We start from the raw sequence: 20,551 nt of genomic DNA on the forward strand, positions 1-20,551 counted from the left end.
CCAAGTAATTGTATTTGCTTTCCTACATTTATGAAATAACATTTAATGCCATTCACCCCAAAAAATATCAATGAAATCCAAGCGAAAATGATTGACAGCTCAATTGTTTTTTTTATAGGTTGTGGTGCTTTTATTTTGAAACGTAGCAAAGCAAACAGAATTACTTCCGCTCACCTCGGTCACGTGACGTGTATGTCCTTGGTTTGGACGATCTTTGACATGTGAGCAATAGTAACATGTCTTTCCCAAAAAAACCTGGTGGTAAAGCTTTAGATGTGTTGCAGAATCTGCCGCGGATAACTTTAGCAAACTTGCGGCCTGAACCAGGAGCCAGAAAGGCGGTAAGTTTTAATTTTGCCATCTTTATTATAGCTCTCTTTAGTAGCACAGTCTGGCTAACATAGCTAGTTAGCCTGTTATGTTAGCCTGTGGAGGCAGGTGCTAACGTTAACCTTCTGGCAGGTGCTTTAATAAGATACTACATTAGCAAGCTATCAAAACCCTTGCTCTGTATTTTATTTAATTGTAGGAGAGACGGCGGGGCAGAGGACAACATGGTGGCAACAGAAGCGGTCGAGGGCATAAAGGAGAGCGACAGAGAGGCACCCGGCCTCGGCTGGGATTTGAGGGGGGTCACACTCCCTTTTATCTGGCCATTCCAAAATATGGCTATCATGAAGGACACAGGTAAAGTCTTGTCACTCTGTTATGCACCTTTGAGATTAACCAGCGACTGTTTGGTGGGAAAAATGTACTGTTTGTTGTTGCAAGTTACACAAGCAAATACATCATAGATCATAAGTCTCTTTTAAGATGCTTGCAGAAAATAACGTCCAGTTACAATTTCCTCCAGTTATGCTTGTCACTAAATAGAAGATGCACTGTTCTCACAAACATTCACAACTACAAGAATTTCCTTATATAGATTAAATAAAATCTAAGTCTCATGGCCATATTTGGATGTTTGGGACAGTTTTGTATAGACCTCGTAATTGTTCGCCATTGCAAATGGAGTGAAAAAGAACTAAAGCTACATTTTCATATCAGGATATTTGGTTTCTGTTTGTTGAAGCTGCCATAATAAAAAGGGCTAGAACGCTGACTAACACAAGACGGAGGAATAAATGTACGGAGCCATCGGTTCGTTTGACCGGCATGCACACACACACACACACACACACACACACACACACACACACACACACACACACACACACACACACACACACACACACACACACACACACACATGGAGCAGGGGCATGCAGTCATTTATTAATTTGCAACACCTGCCAGAAATTCACCACGCCCCCTTAGACGACGGTCAGTGTAAGAGCACATTCAAGACAACGATGTTCCAACACTGTTTGTCACTATTTGGCCAACAGTTATATGCACATAAATGAATGAGTCAACAATATCAATAATAGCAGCCAGAAGTAAATGCAGTATCAGCGTTGGAGCTGCATAAACTGCATTTATGCCGTAGCTGTTGCACAGATGACAAATGCTTTTGTTTGTTTCTTCCTCAGTCGCCGTCCTCAGTACCAGCCTCTGTCGCTGAAACGTCTGCAGTACCTGATTGATCTGGGACGAGTCGACCCGACCCAGCCCATAGACCTGACCCAGCTAGTCAACGCCCGAGGAGTGACAGTCCAGCCTCTCAAGAGGGACTTTGGAGTCCAGCTCGTCGATGAGGTAATAACTGCCTGAACGTTAAAACGCGTTGCAAAGTTGTTCTTTCATCATCAAAGGCTATAAAACATTTAACACTCCAGTTACTTCCTTGTCTGTTGAAGTTGTGGAAGTGCATTCAGTGTCAATGGGAGACAGGGGATCAGAGAAAAGATGTGGTTTGTTGTTGTTTGCTGCTCTTGGATCATCTTGTGCCAGTAGGTGGCACCACATAACAATGTTGTCACTGTCACAGATCAAGATGCTGTTTTTGCTGCCTGTTTTTTTTCCTTTTTTTACCCTGCTCTGCCCTAAGTTCACTTTTAATGTGCTTTCTCTGTTCCAGGGTGCTGATAGTTTTGCTGCAAAAATCAACATTGAGGTTCAGAGAGCTTCTGAAGGAGCAATAGCTGCTATTGAGAAGAACGGAGGGGTCATCAGCACCACTTTCTATGACCCTATAAGTCTTGGTAACTAGTGAATGATCAGTCGTATGCACTCATCCATAACCCAGCATTCATCGTGTGTGTTTTAGAGAATAAGACTGGAGATGTTTCCTCTTTCTTGCAGGGATTCTCATCAAGCCCGTCCCCTTCTTCTTACGTGGGCAGCCTATTCCGAAGCGAATGTTTCCAGGGGAGGACATGGTCCCGTATTACACAAATGCTGAAAATCGGGGTTACTTGGCCGACCCAGAGAAAATCCAGCAGGCCCGGCGAGCCCTGGCACAGAAGTATGGATATATTTTGCCAGACATTTCAAAGGACGAACTGTATCACATGCTCTCCATGAGGAAGGATGTTCGACAGATCTTCTTTGGCCTCGCTCCAGGCTGGGTCGTGAACATGCCAGAGAAGAAGATCCTGAAGCCCACTGATGAGAAACTTCTGAAATATTACAGTTCATAGGTGTGAGGAGAAGTAAAATAAATGTTTATGTATAGTATTTCATGGCAACAGTATCTCAAAATGTGTAAAGAACTGTCTTGGACATGTTTCTGTTTTATATTAAAAATGTGGAAAAACAGCATTCTGTGTTTAAGAATCACGTTTTGTCATTAAACTTCATCCTGGAAACCTTTTCAAATGCACTGGTCTTTGGAGGGAGTTCATCTCTGGTGTTTTATAAGTTTTCTACAGAATATTTATGACATGATTCACACCACATTCACGTCTTTGCTTTTGAGTGGCTGACGTCTGACGGCCTCGTGGTGAAGCCCGACTGGCCCGTGCGGCATGATGGAAGGAACGTGAACTGTAACAGGTGAGGGGGAAATAAGGAAAATAAGATAACTCAAAGAATGAAAACAGGAAACAGATGCCTAGTGATGTGTGTTACTTGTGAAATGGGTTGCCTAGGCCCTAGAAGGGGAGTTTGAAATTAGTCATAGGCAGCTGTATCCTGGTGTGGACGTTCAAAAGATCCCCCCTCCTCCCCCTCCCTCGGAATACAATCACAGGCAAACATGCGACTTCTCCCGCTTCTACATAATGATGCCATAAAGAAATGTTTGTGCTTTGATATATCTAAGGAAATTACTGTGATTTTATCTTGATGTGTTTATCACTTAAGGATGTCAGACACCTTCACAAAGTTCACACTTTCACTGTAGAGTTTCCAGTCTTGTTTTAACTTGAAAATCAGATTGTTTATAATGTAGAATCTCATAAGGATTTCCAGATGTTACAGTTATCACTTAAAGACCATTTACCCCCTGCCTGTACCAGAATATAACCGCATCGGTTTTGGCTGGATAACAGCCCTCTTGTATTTGAACTCTCCATTATGCTCGTGTTTATTTTTTGAAGTCAAAATGGCACAATCACTATAAATAACTTGGTATTTTACGCAGATATTGTCTTAAGGGAGGCTGCCATAGAATTTCTGCTGGTATAAAAACACTTTATCAAAGGAAGCATATGTTTGTGTGTGTGTGTGCGTGCGTGCGTGCGTGCAAGACTGCAAGCATTGTGTAACTATACAAAGTCCCCTCTGCCGTGCAGGCAGGTCTCAGTTATGCAGGAATAAAAAGAAAAGTGACAAGCGATGCCCCAAACTGGGTTAAATTTAGCTGATTTTATTTACTCAGTTTTTGTGTTTAAGTAAAAAAAAAATGCATTTTTTTAGATTAATTTCTTGCTCTGTTTGTATGTTTCAAAATTTGTTACCCTGAAAGACAAAGGTCACACTTTGATGACTTTGCTTGCGGTTCCCTGAGTGTTTTCCTGCATCTCAAGTATCCAATAAACTACACAAGTAGTGGATACGTACACAGCCGGCCCTGCCAGGAAAACCAGCCCAAATCCTTACAGCATAATACTTTAAATAAATCACGCCACAGGAAAGAAACAGCACAATCATTGTTTATGGCAGAACTACAGTGCTTATCTTCAAAGCAGCAGATCCTTTTGAATTTGTATCAGGTCTCAGACGAGCAAAAGAGCGAGCTAACCGGCACAAACATCGACTCGGTGAGTGCGTGGCTGCAGAGAGTTTGCACGAAAGAATAGAGATTTCAAATCTGCATCAATTACAATTAGGAAAGCAGTCATTCACTTTGGCTAAAAAGATTTGTTTGTCTGTTTTAGGGGAGCATTTTATCTTGGGTTTCTGCTCCAAATAATCTAATGTCTGAGTCTAACCAGTTCACACTATTTAATTAAACATTCAAGCACTGCTGCTGGAGCTGAGCACGCCAGATTGTTTAGGTTATCTGCTGCCTTGAATGAGGCATTTAAGACAGACACAGATATCATGGTGTGTCACAGATCTCACTCTAGTTCCAGTTAATAATTAGGGTTAATTACAGCTAAATGCAGGCCTCTTTCTCCTCTGTCTGCTCAGGACAGACGTGTGGATCTGGTCTTGGATCAAGGTCAGACTTACACATTTAGGGAACAATTTGTGTCCAAAAACATGGATGTAATAAATGAGCTGCTCTGGCAATAAGCCACCAACATCCAAAACTGTCTGGACAATAAAAGACTTGGAAGACTTGTTCAATTCCGCAGATAAGACTCTTATCAGTAGCAGAATACAATTCCTAATTTACAAAGAATAGTGTTGTTTTTCAGCATGAGTGGAGCTTTGCCTCGTTAGCCGGTCTCACTCTGAGCAGCTCTGCGTGGCAGACAAATGCAATACAATTAGAAATCAGTGTGGCTATGACTTAAAGGGGGAAAAAGAAGCCAGACGGAAGATTTGAAGCATGTTTTCTTGAATGAATCACAATCCTGACCTGATTATCATGAGTGAGCGCACACCATTAGTCATTTATTGACTAAATAATGGTTCAAATTGGATTTTAAGATGTTGTTGACTATAGTTTACGATTATTTAAGTAATTAGTCTTTTGATTAAGTGTTTAATGTAAAAAAAAATGGCTTTCAGGCGGTCAAAAAGCCATGACCTAGCTGTCTTTCTACAAGACAATCATAGAAATTCATCACAAATACTTTGACCCCACACGATCTCACTTTCTTATGTCTACTCTGTATTTATTTAACCTATTTCTTGATTTAATTATTTGATTTTATCTTTTGTTGCACTCATGTTTTCAGTTTTATTCTAATAATCTCACGTTCTCAGACGTCTGTTTAAGTTCAAGCAGCGAAAGACATCTTAAAATTGCTCGTTTTGTCAGACCAACCATCTAAAACACAGATATGATGAACCTACAATGATATCAAACAGAGAAAAGCAGCAAATCCTCACACTATGATACATGGAAATACAGCACGTTTGGCATTTTTGCTTGATAGGTTTTGAAAAATGATTAATCAGCTGTAAAAACTGCTGACGATTTCCAGTCAATCATCTTGACATTTCAGCCCTGAAGAGACGTGAGATGGATCAAACCAGTGCAAGAGTTCAAATCCTCAGCTCTCAGGTTTGTTCTGCACGTCGCGCCACCTGGGCTTGTAGGTCTGAGCTGTGTTTGAAGTCTGGCTGAGCCTGGCCTGTTATCTCGACTCAGAGGTGGGGGCATCATTGTGTTCTGCTAATGAGGCTACATTAAGCCTGTCTACACCAGGGGGCATGTAATCCTCTCAGCTGGCCTGATGTAGGGCCGGGCAGGGCACTGTTTACGCGGGGAGTGTGGAGGCTAGCACTCAGGACCCCGGGGCCTCAGTCTATAGTGTTGAATCTGCTCAAACACGTGATTAAGAAGTGGAGGTGGAGGGGGGAGCAGGGGGCACAGCCCACTGCATAGAATGGTGTCTGAGTCCTGACAGTGCAGATCTTGATGCCGGCCTGCTGTGACCATACAATACAACACAATGCAATACAGTCCCTCGCTGTGAAGATCATGGTCACCTGACACAACAGTATTATATCCCCTTCACACCTTCCAGCTATGAAACAATGCAGCTCTTTATGAATGATCCACTGTAAGGAAAGTCGGTGGGATGGCAGTGAAGTGACTGAGGCCAGGCTGGAATACAGTGCTTCATTATCAGAGGCCTCCTGCTTTACACGCCTGTGGCTCTCTTCCAGGATAGTCGTCTCCAGGTCAGCAAGTCCTGCACCAAACATCCATAATGTGAGAAGGCAAGAGCGTTCAGCATCAGCAGCGTTGACAAAAACCTGCAGTCCACACATAGAAAATGTGAATTCAGGTGATCCAGCTCGCAGCAAACCATCCTTTTCATTTACCAATTGCATCAGAACAGAAGTGCCCCAAATCCAACCCAGACAACATCCACAGCTGTCAAGAATCCACAAGGGCCTTTATAAGTCCTGCTAAGTTGCTCCTGCAGACCTCTGGTGCACAGCTCTACCTGTGCCAGCCTGCCCACCACTGATCCAAAGTGAAGAAGGAGAGGAGTGTCCCATTTATGAGTTCTGTCCAATACAATGGCACATTGTGATCAGAAGCCACTGACAACAATCCCTATTCAGAAAGCATAGTGCCCATTCAGCTTGTTTGGCTATGGGACAATGCAATGATACCCTACTGTCACTTCATAGATTAGGATTCATTAATAGGGCTGGAATAAAAGGCAAATGTTCCTTTAAAAAAAAAATATATTAGAATAATGTCCGGATGGGAGATTAACGCACAAGAATAATTATTAATGTTTAAAATCACAAGTCAAACTTTTAAATCCACATATTCGCCTCCACCTTCACCCCCAAACACTGTCTAATATTTAGCCGGCTCAATTCACAGAGAAGCTCAGCCGAAACTAACGTTATTGTATTCACGCTGCGTCTTTCAAGCTAATTGATTAAATCCATTAGTGCTTTTCACAGCGCATGGGCGCGTGCGTCCCGCTGATGTGGATTCCACCTCTAATTCTGACAACACGTGAAGAAACGGACCCCCACCCCACCCCCCCACCACCCTCACCGAGGACTGACACTCTATGGCTTCATGTGGATGAATCTTAAATAACCATAAGCATCTGCGTTTCTCGCGCTCACATTGATTTCCTGAGACGTTTAATGTTATCTCTCCTCCTCAAAGCCGCGCGGCCGCGTTATCAGTTTCGGCTGATGCAACGTGGTTTAAGTCTGTTTGCCAAAGGGAGATGAAGAGCACAGTTTAAAGAGCATGCCTTAATCAATTCTGGTATTGAATTTGCCAAAGTCAAGGTATTGATTGGGCTTTTTGATTAAGACATCCTCCTCCATGACTCCTTTTTTGCAGGGATGAAACAAAATGCTCATAGTGACAGTATTCATTTCAATGTATGCATGAGTTTATGGTCTTAAATCCTTTAAAGTGGGGTCCAAGATGGAGCACAAAGCAGCCCTGCTTTGCCTTGTGTATTAACCCCCGCTGCTCCAAACTATAATCCACACAGTATTTACAGTGTGAAGAGGCTCGTCTGCAGGCACAAAGCGGCGCAGGTGCAGCTTTTCCTGCAGCTCGCTCAGTCCGTGTATTGCAGATGTAACGTCGCTGCTGTCCCCATAATGGCATCTATTGTTTGTCTAACGTTTGCCGCCGGTGCCAAAAACACATATTCATTGAAACCACACGGAGGAGGCGAGCAGCTGTAATGGCATCCTATCAGACTGAAGTGAGCTCACACGCCTGGAGAGTTTCTGGAGAGATCATTGATGGTGGATCCGCAACATTTGAATTCACTTTATTTCCTAGTTTTACTGTTAATGTCTCTGCAGGAATTCAGATATAATAGTGGCCTTATATGTGTGTCATGCTTTGTGGCACCATAATAAAGTGTTTTCAATGCTCAGAAACGAGCATATTTATGCTTTGCGTGGCATTTAACTGTACATTTCCAAGAACTAAAACATTCCTATAATCAAAACAATCCTCCTGCAAGTCTGTGTACCCAAAAGCCCTATTTTACCTTCATTTCTTGTAATATTCATGGTTCAAATGTTTTCAAAATGATGATTTGAGCGCTGTCGTTTTTTAATAGCACAGATATGGACAAAAACTGACAAAATAAATTAATCATAGGCTGAAAGAGAGTAACTGCAGCCACCCAGTCACAGTTTCTGTGAGTTTTCACTGATTTCAATACACTTTTGTCTCTTTGATTTAGAGCCAAATCCCCCGCTGCTGTTTCTTCTAGTGTATTTTATTATATTTTTTAATTATTATTAGCATTTTTCCAACTTTTCAATCAAATCGAATACAGTGTTTTGTTAAATAAAGCAGTTATTTCAGTGTGTTGGTGTCCTAAAGGTGAGCTCATCACGCCCTATCGTGCACACCTATCAGTTTTTGTGTGGAGCAAACATTTGTGTGCGGTAATCGTGTAATAAACGCGCCTTGATCATGTTTGTTTCAGTCCTGTAAAATGGACTCTGATAGAGACAGTGGATGGCCGATAAGAGCTGAGAGCCACAATGTAATTAGTAACCAGCCCTGCCTCCTGAAAACTTTGATGTTCTCCCCTCAATATCATGCCTGCCTTTCAGGGCCTATTGATTAGATTCCATTTCTCTCCAACAGGCAAAGCTTTAATTTGATTTCCTTAATATGGTTTTTAAGAGAAGCAAGACTGAAACTAGATTTTTGTCCAGCTGCAGTGATGGTCGGCGCATGTCAGGGGCTGCTAATATTTATGCACAGATATAGGAGATATGAAACCGTGGTCAAATTTAAATTATTTTGTCTGAAATAATAAAAGGAGGGTAAAATATGATGTAAATTTGCAGCTTAAACAAACATGTGCGAATAAAAAAGACAGTTTAGTAGCCAACCCTGCTTTTCATTTCACCAGTTTGCAGTATTTGTTTGTTTTAGGTCATAATTAATACCACAAAGAGGCAAAAATGTGCAATTCTGATCGCATACTGGTTTATTTAGGTCAATCCAGACATGGAATTATGCCTTTTACATTAAATAACCTCTTAATTGTAGATTATTACAGACTCAGGACTCTTTTCATCCTAAGTTTCGTGAGGTCGTTGATTGGGGCCTATCGCCGACCCGAGAAAACACCTGGAATTCACACCTTAAATCCACTCCTCCCGGCCTCCTATTGGTGGAGCGCCCACATATATCCCTCACTCTGCATCACTAGGAGGATGACAGCGGCCTGCAGCGCAGCCAAAGGCACCATCATCATCACCATCATCATCATCATCATCCGTAACCATGCGTTTCAACCGCGATCCCGCCGCTTTCCAGCTCTGCGCAAACATGTTCGAAGGCGAAGACTCGGGCTCCGCAGACGGGGAGCAGTTGACCGAGGTGCGCTCGCCGTGTTCAGGGCCCTCCAGCCCGCTGTCCGTGAACTCGGACTCCAGCTGCACCAGCCCGGAGGCCAAGTCTTCCTCAGCGCAGCAGAGAGTCAGGAGGCCCCTGAACGCCTTCATCATCTGGACTAAAGAGGAGCGCAGGCGGCTGGCGCATCTTAACCCAGACCTGGAGAACACGGATCTGAGCAAAATCCTCGGTGAGACTTCAATTAACAGCCTGAAAATGTTATTATATGAGCACTTGTTGCTTGATTTTAAAGTGCCTCTTGCAGATCTTTAAGTGCCCCTTCTTAAAAATACTAGAATATTTAATTTTTGTAGTTATTTTACCTAGAAAATATCTCCTTTTTATGCTGGTCTAATAAGACCAGCATAAAAAGTTCCAATCATAGCTGCAAATTAGCTCATTAAGGTTCACATTTAAGTTTTTATTAGCTGTCACTGGTCAGTTGCAGATAATTAACGTCACTGTGTTTCTGCAGGGAAAACCTGGAAGGCCATGTCTCTGGCTGAGAAGCGTCCGTACATGCAGGAGGCCGAGCGTCTCAGGGTCCAGCACACCATCGACTATCCCAACTACAAGTACAGGCCCCGCCGGAGGAAGCAGCTGAAGAAGAGCTCCAAGCCTTCAGGTGCAGACACCTCCGCTGCCCTGCCGTCGCTCTGCAGCTCTGGCTTCACAGTGCCCTACAACCTCACCTACCTGCTCCAGAACCAGCAGCCGTCCTACCCAAACACACACGCTTACCCAAACTCCCCAGCTCACTTCACCCCTCTGAGCAGCAGCTACCCAAACGCTCCAGTTTTTCCAGACACAGTAGCTGCAGACGCTTTCCCAAATAAGTCTGAGGTGTTCCCAAACCCACCGGCGTACCTCGCAGAGCCTCAGGTGTATTTTGGCAGCCAGCACGGGCACATGCAGTCGAGTTTCTCCAGCTCTGCAGGTCCCCATGTAGATTTGGTTGAGTCCAGGCTTTATGGGGGCCAGCTGTGTCCTGCCGGCCCCTCCCTGGAGTTTTACCTGGAACAGATTCAGCTGGACATGCTGTACGATCTGGACCGCAGCGAGTTTGAACAGTACCTGGGTCCGAGCCCTCACAGGCCTGAGTCAGTGGATCCCAGCAGCTACCATCAGCATAGCAGCCACAGAGAGGGACGCTTGCTGTCTTAAGACGCTAACACTGGTGTACTTATTTAAATGTTTCAGTGTCTCTTGAGGACTGCTGAAAGTGTATATTGTGCAATCTGTATTTGAAAAGCTGTGTTCTTAAATTTCTGCTTCTGTCTTCCAATGTAATTATAGTGTATCAATAAATAATTAATTCAACTTACAATGTTCATGTTCGTAATAGTATCTTAAAAATGAGAACGCAGCAAGATTAAAATATTAAAATATTAAAATAATACAAAAAATGAGGCGGGTGAATGAAGCCCGGTTGCTGAAACCTAGCGGCTAGCTGTCACTCAGTGCGGCCATGATTATGCAAAAAGTTAAGCCTTAATATAATTAAAACAAACAAGTTCTATAAAAAATTCACCCTTGTACAACTGTTATGATCTTAGCTATAGAGATCAAAATATTTTTTGGTGCCAGGCTGTAAACATGTTTATTTCTGCTGTGAAGTTGGGGGTCTATGGGGATTAACTCACTTTTGGAGCCAGCCTCAAGTGGCCATTTGAGGAACTGCAGTTTCTGGCACATTGGCTTCATTTTCCAGAGGTTGCCTCTTGGTTTATCTCAGTAAAGGAAAACAGACAAATCGTTCCACCACTGGTTTCACAGGGCGACTCCTCATAACAAGTAACTTTAAGATGATTTTAAATATCTGTTGCATTAAACAGCGTTGGAGCTGCACCACACACCCTTTGGCAGAAGGCAAACTGTTGACATGCGGTTTTATCTCCATCCTCACGTCTTTCTTGGCTCAGAGAGGGAAGTAGGGTGGGCGCCAGGGGCATAAACTTCCCAACTTCCTGTTTCATTTTAAAACATTTCACAAAGGCTCTAAAAATATGCCTGAAAATCGACATATCTCCAAACTCATTCGACTTTGGCTGCCAAATGTTTACTCATTTAGGAAAATGTTTACTTCCCTGCCCTGTGTTTTCTGTCAGAGCCTCGAGGTTGAACTTGGTCCTGGACTGATAAAAGATCGAGGCCCTTCAACTGTCAATCAATTGTACTCATAAAGTGAGTGTTTTAGGACGTTTTAGTGATTGTGATCTGTAAAGATAAATATGTAAAATAAAATCTACAAAACAACACAAAATCTGATCATATACAGGGCAGTCTTTCTAAAACTAAATGCTCATTATTTGGGGTTTTTGTGTGGTGGATCTGCCTTCAAACACAAGAAAACAAAGTATTTCCTCAATGCTTCACTCTGGACACACTGTTTGGGCAGAAGTTGCACCACATTAACCAATCAGAGTGAAGTCCTGCAATGTTCACATTTATTATTGTTCTCTGAGCTGTCTTAAGTTTCACCCCCTTTAAAGACTACGTTGTCATTGAATGAAGCATGGCTAAAAATATGACAGATTTATCCATTTCAACACATTTACAGGGAATTATTACAGAGTTATCAAACGTTTTGGGAGGATGCATTTACATAATTCTCAAGTCAGTTAAAAAAAAATTACCTTTGCAAACTTATTTGTCTGCTGTTCACTTCCTGAAAATGTGTCCTAACACTGCAATGCATCTTGGGGATTTTCCAGGCCTCACACACTTTAACCAAGTACATTTCACTCATAAGATAATAATATTAAAGAACCACAACCTAAAATGTGTCCACCATACAGTGGAAACGACAGCAGCGGCGGTTGGAAAAGAGTCTGCAGAGGGAAATGTTGTGAGTCAGCGATGGAAATCAGATCTCGAGGTGTTGGAAGGAAATGGATGAGCACAGCGGCTGAGGGAAGGACGACCTTGCTTGGACGAGAGAGCAGACAAGCTGATTAGGAAAGTGAAGACCTGCTGCAATCCAACGCCACCTGAATGAGCGGAAGAAATCTGACGTCAGTTCAATTCCCATGACAGTATTACAAAACACTGGGATGTGAAATGCAGAAATGTACTCTGGTGCAAAATAATAGCACAAAATCCACGATAATACGGAAATATTGCCGGTTTACGTACCATCAGTCCTTGTTTTCCCTCTTTTAGTAGCTTGAACTCAAAGCTGTTGGTTCAACTTGTTGTTTTTCTCGAACTTCGGCCCCTCAGCAACAATTAATGAGCAGTTGCAGGAACTTCCTGAAGGAAAAACAACGGGATGATATCAGTGTTTCAGGTGAAAATATCATCAACAATAAACAGTGATGGAAATGGCAGCTGGACAAATCAGATATCTTTGTTACATTTATGAAACTCATGATTTGTCAAATATTTACAAAGCAGTGTTTTAACAGACTTCTGGTTTATTAGATAATATAAAAACAACTGAAAGTGAATGTGGAAAAAGATTTAACTTGGTGATGTTCAAGCCTTTGAAATACATGAAGACTTTTATTTAGTGTTTTAGTGGCTAAATCTGCTCAAGATTTAATTTGTGATTAACATGCAAAACCATATTATTTAAGGACAATAAACATATGAACTGTTCATAGATTAAATTGATTTCTTGTGTCCAAGAATAGGGATCAGAAATCTGCTGGACAGCTCACAGAGGCCTGTTTGAGCTTATCACCGGTGAGGAATGTGAGGAATCTCAACATGTCAAACATGCTGTAATTCAGAGGAAACATTCCTCAACCATAAAATACTTTCCTCGTTAGAGATTAAATATGTAAATATGTCCCCTCTGTACGACGGTCCAAATATCTGCAGTTTATATTAGACCCTAAAAATAGATCTGTGCTCACTTACCTGTGACATTTCTGAGATTTTGAGAGTCATAATTAGATTTTTCTTGTCTTATCGGCTACATGAAGGTCATCAATAGTTTCCTGTCCTGAGTGCAGTTTGGGTGAAATCGGCGCTGCTGTCTACAGATAACGATCATCCGAGTATTATCCTGCAGGGACGTCTGCTCTGTCTGGAGCTGAAGAGGAAACTCAAACAGGAAGAGCCCTGAAGTGAAACACTCCACAGGTTCTTAACCTAAAGAAATAGTAAAGCAAGCTTCATTGTTTCTGCTACTGGGAAATGTAATTCCATAAAGCAACCTCTCAGGCTCATAAGAACAGGAATTTCTGGTTGAGTTAAATGTGTCTGTCTGATCACTTCATTATGTCAGTCTGCTCAGCCTCTAATCAAGCACTAATTGGGCCTATCAGATTACTATAACCTCATCAGGCCACTGGAGCTTCAGTAAGTCTCACAGGTTTGCATCTTCAGCAGCTCTGTTGCTTCAGAGAGGGTCCAGACATGTGCAGACGGCAGCTCAAGGACACCTTCAAAGGGTCAGTTAACTCAATTTTAAAGGGTCTCCCACCTCCAGCGGTATCCAGCCACAAATATCAAAATCTCTTCTTTCCCAGAAAGAAACAGTCCCTGTGAAAACTAATCCAGAGTAACCAGGACGTTGTTTCTGCATATGTAATGTTATGAGGATCATTAACTAAATTTAATTTGTCTCCACTGTTTTCAGTTGGTGACAGAAGTCCCAAAGATGCATGTGTCCACTATTCCAACGCAGACAGATGATTTCTACACAAATACATTTCTGAAATGTTCAAATTGTTAAAATATTTATCAAATAACTCTGCAAAACTGCCAGCTCTGCCAAATACACCACGCTTGATCAGACCACAGACCGTTGGGTTGTGCTGCTGCGGGAGCGAGCCAATCACACGTCGCATTTAATCAGTGCAGTGATTGGCTGCAAGCAAAACCATACAGTCATATTTTCCGCATCTGGATGCAAAAGAGATCGAACGCAAGTATCATTTGACTGGTTCCATACTACCTGCCACTGGGTTATTTTGGTTGATACCTTAAGATTATAGTACTGATACCCAGCATAAATAGCTTTACTGTTGTAAATGCTAATGACTTATTTAACGTATAATAATGCAACATGTTTTATAGTTATGTTTTGTATGAAGTTTTAATCTGCAATGTAACTATGGCTGTCAATGTATCTTAAACCGTCTGCATGGTTAGATATTAATTTTGGTGAACTAACCCTTTAATTTGCTTTGCTTTAAATATTCAAAGCCTCAAATGAGAAGGACGAAGTCTCGTTCTGGAGTGCAGAAAGTCACAAAGAGGAACTGTTTTCGTGACTGTTGTGACCTCAGCCGCGTTTCCAGTCAAGAGACAGACAGTCGGTGAGCGCCAGACAGATGATTGCTGTAACAGCGTCCGACAGACACACTGAAGAGAATAGAGCAGCTGGGTGTGTCCCTGTGACCTGCTGGGCAGATACAATACTCTATCAGAGTCTCTTAGCAAAGAGACTAACGCCTGTCAACAAACATTTAGAGGATGATTAACACAAACACAATCCTCAAACTGGAAGTGTTTGTTTGTGTCTGCGCTGTTTTTATATTTTCACCATGCAGTATATGATGACATGTATGTGTGTGCGGGTCTCCTGTGCCTTTATGTACCGTGGAGGCATTTTAACACGAGATTCCCTCATCAGAATGAAACGTGGCGTTTCGCTCAGAGTCATTCCTACCACATTATTTTGTGTGGAAATAACGTCACACCTTCTTCCTCAGTGTCTTCTGGTGCTTTATGACTCAGACTGTGACTATGTCCATGAGTTTATCTGCTATGAGTTTATCTGCTATGAGTTTATCTGCAATGTGTGTGTGTGTGTGTGTGTGTGTGTGTGTGTGTGTGTGTGTGTGTGTGTGTGTGTGTGTGTGTGTGTGTGTGTGTGTGTGTGTGTCTGTGATATAACGCTGAGCATAATTGCTTTTGGATTAAATGATCATTCCAGATGCATTGCTGAGACATGCCTATCATTTCAGGATGGGATTGGATTTTCTTTTTCTCTTGTTTTCATTACCAGTCACCACCCCTTTATTTACTGGAATACAGCAACAGTAACCATTAATTAAACTCTGACCTACTTATATTTACTTCTCAGTCATTATATATTTTGACATGTTAACCTGTTTAGCTGAAATCATCACTGACAGATTGTTAGCACGAGCAAGCTAATTAAGCTAACGTTAGCCAAACAAACTGGATTAAAACAGTTTTCAGTTGACTTTTTAAAGGTTTTAGCTGACTCATATCAAAATAAGAACCATGTTTTCCCATCAGATGATATGTACAATTTTGATTAAGACAATTACAATGAACTATGTTATAACCTGTGTTAATGCAGTTTTTCATATTATAGTGAAGTAATATGCGAAACAAAGTCAAATTTACATGCAGTGTGGGCATGTGCATGTTTGTTTGCAGCTTCATAGCATTTCCATACAATGATAACATCCAGTGGAAGTTACAGCAGCTCCATCCCCTCCGTGTCTTCCTCCACCTCCTTCTGCCTTGTCAGTGGGCACCTGTTAGTTTATGTTGACGTGGCGTCTCTAACACCTCTGCTAATTGACTTAGCGGGGTAAAAACCTGACAGCTCACCAGGCCCCTCAGCAGGCAGGAGACTGTGTGCATGCAGCAAGCTGGTAGCACCTGAGGGCGATGCATTGTGTGCTAAGCTGCCGTGGTAAAATCACTTTGGTTATAATGCTCTGATAGGGTGGTGGAAAAAAAATTAACATTATGTCTTCATGGTCAAACCAGTAGACATATCAAACTGTTGACAAAGCTTTATTTAAAGGCAGAGCCGTAGTCAAAGCTGCCTACAGTAAATCAAGTCCAGATTACATCAGACATCCAGGTGCTATAAATTCCAGTCAAAGGTGTTCGAGATTAAGTAAAGCATGAGACCAGAGCGAATGAAGGCCATTTCAGGAGCAACATATGCCAGAAACACTATCTTCAACTAATTACCACAGAAGACTTTGACTAATTAACCCAAATCAGCATTTGAGCATAATTGCAAAGTCTACACAGGTTCCTTACTATGTTACTGGTGGTTACGCGTTTCTTTGCAAATATTAAGATTAGCAGGAAAAAGCTGATTCAACACCCTTGACTCAAAATACATACGAGATAAGCCCACCATGTCAGAAAAGTGGTCTTGATTTCAGGCTCTAGCCCTGGCAGGTAACGCAGAGTAAACAGTATTGGGTTTGATTGGCAGGTTATTGTTGAGTCTGTGTGGGTGTTGAGGAAGGTTGGACCTTCTCTCAGGACGTAGCCTCACTTCCCTCGCTCAGAGGCTCTCAGGAGGAGAGCAGTGGGCCTTTTAACTTTTTTATTTGTGCTGTGTTTGTTAAGGCCACATTCCCTGAGCCTGGCCTGCAACTTGTGTTATTCTTCCTGTGCTGTTTGCCCCACTCGCAGCTGGAAGGACAGGAAAACCGATCTGGAAAACTACTTCATGTATGTCATCAGTGATTACAGGACGGCAGCGCCCGCCTTTGCCTGGTATTGGCAGCCTTATGCCCGGACTCACGGGGGCAGCGGCAGGCCTGAATAATGCCGTCCCGTGGGGGCGATGCTGCGCACCCCCTCCTCTCTCAAGGCCTCGTTTCTGCTTCCATGCAAAGAACTCTGAGTCCATGCAGTCCTGTCAGCTCTCTTCCTGTGGAGAAACTGGAGAGGAAGCTCCACCAGGCAGCCCGAGGAGGCCAGAAACCTCCACGACTTTCAATTTCTTTTTTTAATCTTTCCACTTAGAACCCACACAAAAGACACATAAACTTTCCACGAGTGACATTACAAACCCGAGTCCTGCGTTCAAAATCTTACTGAAATCATGACTGCGTAACTTTTACTGAGGAGAGGCTGTTATGGCTGCAACAGGCAATTACGGGATAAAAGAGAAGCGCAAGTAGAAATGAGTCATAAAGACAGTCAGCTGAGTCATTAATGTCTGTTACATACCAGCATTTTGCTACAGTTAGTTAATATAAGCTAACAGTCATAGCAGACCAAGTTAGGCTGCAGGAACAAAGCTGCTGAGTGTGTTTAACTGTAGTATTTAAAAAAAAAAAAAAAGTATCTTATCATTATATGAGAACTTAAACTGAAAATAATGGGCACAAATCTGCCACTCAAGTCAGATTATTTCAAGTTATGTTCTATAGGAATCTTGAAAGAGGACAGAATAAGGGAAGCTCTAAAATCACTGAAAAAATGGCAAATTCACGAATCCCATTGACTTCTATTAAAACAGGTTGAACTGATGTCACCACAATGGCAGATTTTTTTCACTTGTTTTAAGAAAATAAGACTTTCTAGATTCAATAATAGAGATTTCTGCACTGCGCTGTATCCTAAGAGTCAGGTAGATGTGGTGGAGTAAAAAGTACAGTACAATCTACTCAAAACTGTAAATGTCCATTTCCGCCTCTGCTATCAACAAGAATACGTTCACGATTTTTGATTACGTCATTTATCAGATCGGCCTGATTTGTGGGATGCAGCACAGTAAAATATTCTCACAGATCCTTTTTGCATTGCTTCCTCTTTCCTCTGCTGCCACTTTCCCAGGCAGAGGACCTAGAAGAGCAATCTAGGGGGATCAGGAATGACAAGGCAGTCCGGCCTCCCATTGTATGTGAGCGTTTACTCAGCATGGAGGAGCAAGGACAGTGAGGCTACAAGAATACAATAGGCTCATATTTATTTACTGCTTAGTGGCAGCCAGGGAGACCCCCCTAATAGCTGATAGCAGCTTTACAGTAATAGACCTCTAATAAAGACCTCAGAGGGCAAGTGGAGGCTAGACTCTCTGGCTCTGTACTGCTGAAGGTATTCCATTTCAAACGTGAGCAGTGAAACATTAAATCTGTTGAGACGGCACGATTATTTTGCTTTATTATATCATGATTATGAAATACAAACATCACAATCAGCAGTGAAAGTTCCTGCAGGTCTTCTCTTACAGTACAGTATAGTGCAACACTTGATTCAGTACAGACAGATCCCTGATTTCTACCCAATGGCGCTGCTGTCGTGTCCACATTGTGAATAATGCTCTGATGGTTGCATTGAGACATTTCAGATAAGGGTTTGGCAATATGTGGAAGTGCAATTATATCTGCTGTTTTGGGTGAGAATGTTTCTTTTGTCCCCAACTTTCCTACTTCTAAATGAACACGTCTCTACTTTGAACTGGAAAAGGCCCCATTTGTTAATTCAAAGAATGACTTTGCTTTCACTGCTGGATTTTATTCACAGTATTCAGGAAAAAGGGACAACATCTTTGTTAGCCATTTTTGATTTAATGGGCAGATGTGCTTACACAGTATATACATATGTGTGTGTATTTGTGCATTTGTATGTATGTGCTTACGCTCTAGGAAGCAAAGTGGCATCTTGTCTTCTGCGCATTTTATGTGATATTTCATTTTTTTATTTGCTGCGTCCTGTTGCCTGTTATCCCCTCAACAAGCTCCCGATAAAAAGTGAAACCCAGGGAGACAAAGGTTCCTGCTCTTAAACCCTTTTGAATGGTAAATCCTTGGAGTTTATTATCAAAATCTTAGAATTAGTCCATGTGATAATAAGTGATATATGTGTGTGGATTTACCCTGTGAGCAGCAAAGCTTTCAGTTTGTGTGCAATGCCTTTGAGTTCCAGTGGAGGGCTCCCTCTGTTCTGCTGAGTCCATAATCCATCTGTAAAACACAGCAAATCAGAATGCCTGTCTTAATATGAATTTATTTATATGAATTTACCTTTATTCTGTAATGTCAGACAGGCTGCATTTCCCTTAAAACTCAACACGCAGTTTGAAGAATACTGCACATATGTACTGTCCACTATTCTGGACCAAAGGTCAAACTTCAAGCTTCTGTCCAGCTGATCTGCTGTTCTTAAACACACCCTGAGAGAGGCATGACCATCATTTACACTTGTTTCCTTCCATGTTTTAATCTGACTGAAAAATGCCTGGAAATCGACCAAACCAGCACCGACTATCTGACCTACATGACCGAGCCTGGAGCCTCAGAAAATTAATTTTCCGAGAGGCATTATGAGCGCGTGATTTATTGGTTGCCTTGATGCCTTGTGGGTGTAATTGTGAGAGCAGGGCTGAAGTTGAGTGGCTTTGATGCCCCGTTTGTCCCCTCCTCCAATCCCTGAGTTTCAGAGATTAACTCAGACACTGGATTAAAATCTCAAAATAGAGAAATCCTTTTTAGATGAAACAGATTGATTAAAAAGGGGAAAAGATGAGTGTGCAGTGGAACCGCTGATATTCTCACCTCGGAGTTCTCCAGTGGTGAAAGTCAGCTCTGATGAATTCAAACCTCACCCAACAGTTTCAGCAGTTGATGCTTATAGATGAAGTTAAGGCCCAGAAAACCCTTTTTCCTTGCCTCTTGTTTATGGTGCTGGTTGATGGTGACAGTCTGTTTTATGGGAGCTTGTCTGCATACTGCAGTTGTATTTAAGTTAGTTTTTTTTAGCACTTTTTGCATGACATTTATCATTTATGATCAGTCATTGACTTCTTGCTGAGAGTTAAATGTGAAGATATCATTCTCGTATCGGTGCATTCAATATAAAGCTACAGCCAGCAGCTGGTTAGCTTAGCTTAGCATAAAGACAGCAAACAGGGATAAACACCTGGCAAAGCAGACATGCTGCTATGTCTTATTTATTTGATTTGAACAACAACGCAACAAGAGACAGAGGCAAGACTAAATGCACAAAAAACTGGTACCTGCTGCATGCTCAAATATGCACAAAACTACACACCTACGCATGCACAGCTCAGTGTAAGAAACTCTTGGAGCTCCACTCTGTCATTCCATTTGGTGCAGATTTTATGGAAAGCAGCAGATCAACATTTTCTTCTTGCTATACTGCTGTGTGTGGTGTTAACAGACAAAAGCCTGATGCTTGATATCGTCATCATTGTGTAGCCTGTTTGATTGCGGGAAGCAGGTGTATGTTAGTGTGGCCTTTCAGACCAAATTTAGTCAGCCACTCACTTCCCCCTGGACCCCAGGTTCCCTCTGCGTTTCCCAGCAGAGCTCGGCCCTCCCTCCCACCTGCATGCATGAAACACAGTGCAGCGAGCGTCCACCTCAAATACACACACAGCAGCATGTATGCAGCAGTTTGATGCATTTGCTTGGATACTTTTTGATTTTTAAATTTCTTGTTTTTGCTGCTCGGCCCTGCTCTCCTACATCTCTCTTT

The 20,551-nt window shown here is 42.2% G+C and overlaps 2 protein-coding genes across 2 annotated transcripts; both read left to right on the forward strand.

Moving 5' to 3' along the window:
- Positions 1-162: 162 nt before the first annotated feature.
- On the forward strand, positions 163-2,703 carry mrpl15 (mitochondrial ribosomal protein L15). The gene is made up of 5 exons (XM_070986107.1): positions 163-341; positions 530-687; positions 1,533-1,698; positions 2,021-2,144; positions 2,245-2,703. The coding sequence occupies exons 1-5, from the start codon at positions 237-239 to the stop codon at positions 2,580-2,582; spliced, it is 891 nt and encodes a 296-aa protein (XP_070842208.1). The 5' UTR covers positions 163-236; the 3' UTR covers positions 2,583-2,703.
- Positions 2,704-9,256: 6,553 nt separating this feature from the next.
- On the forward strand, positions 9,257-10,531 carry sox32 (SRY-box transcription factor 32). The gene is made up of 2 exons (XM_070986428.1): positions 9,257-9,557; positions 9,843-10,531. The coding sequence occupies exons 1-2, from the start codon at positions 9,257-9,259 to the stop codon at positions 10,529-10,531; spliced, it is 990 nt and encodes a 329-aa protein (XP_070842529.1).
- Positions 10,532-20,551: the final 10,020 nt, after the last annotated feature.

The sequence above is a fragment of the Chaetodon trifascialis genome, chromosome 18, assembly GCF_039877785.1.
Source record: "Chaetodon trifascialis isolate fChaTrf1 chromosome 18, fChaTrf1.hap1, whole genome shotgun sequence".
Classification (NCBI taxonomy): domain Eukaryota; kingdom Metazoa; phylum Chordata; class Actinopteri; order Chaetodontiformes; family Chaetodontidae; genus Chaetodon; species Chaetodon trifascialis.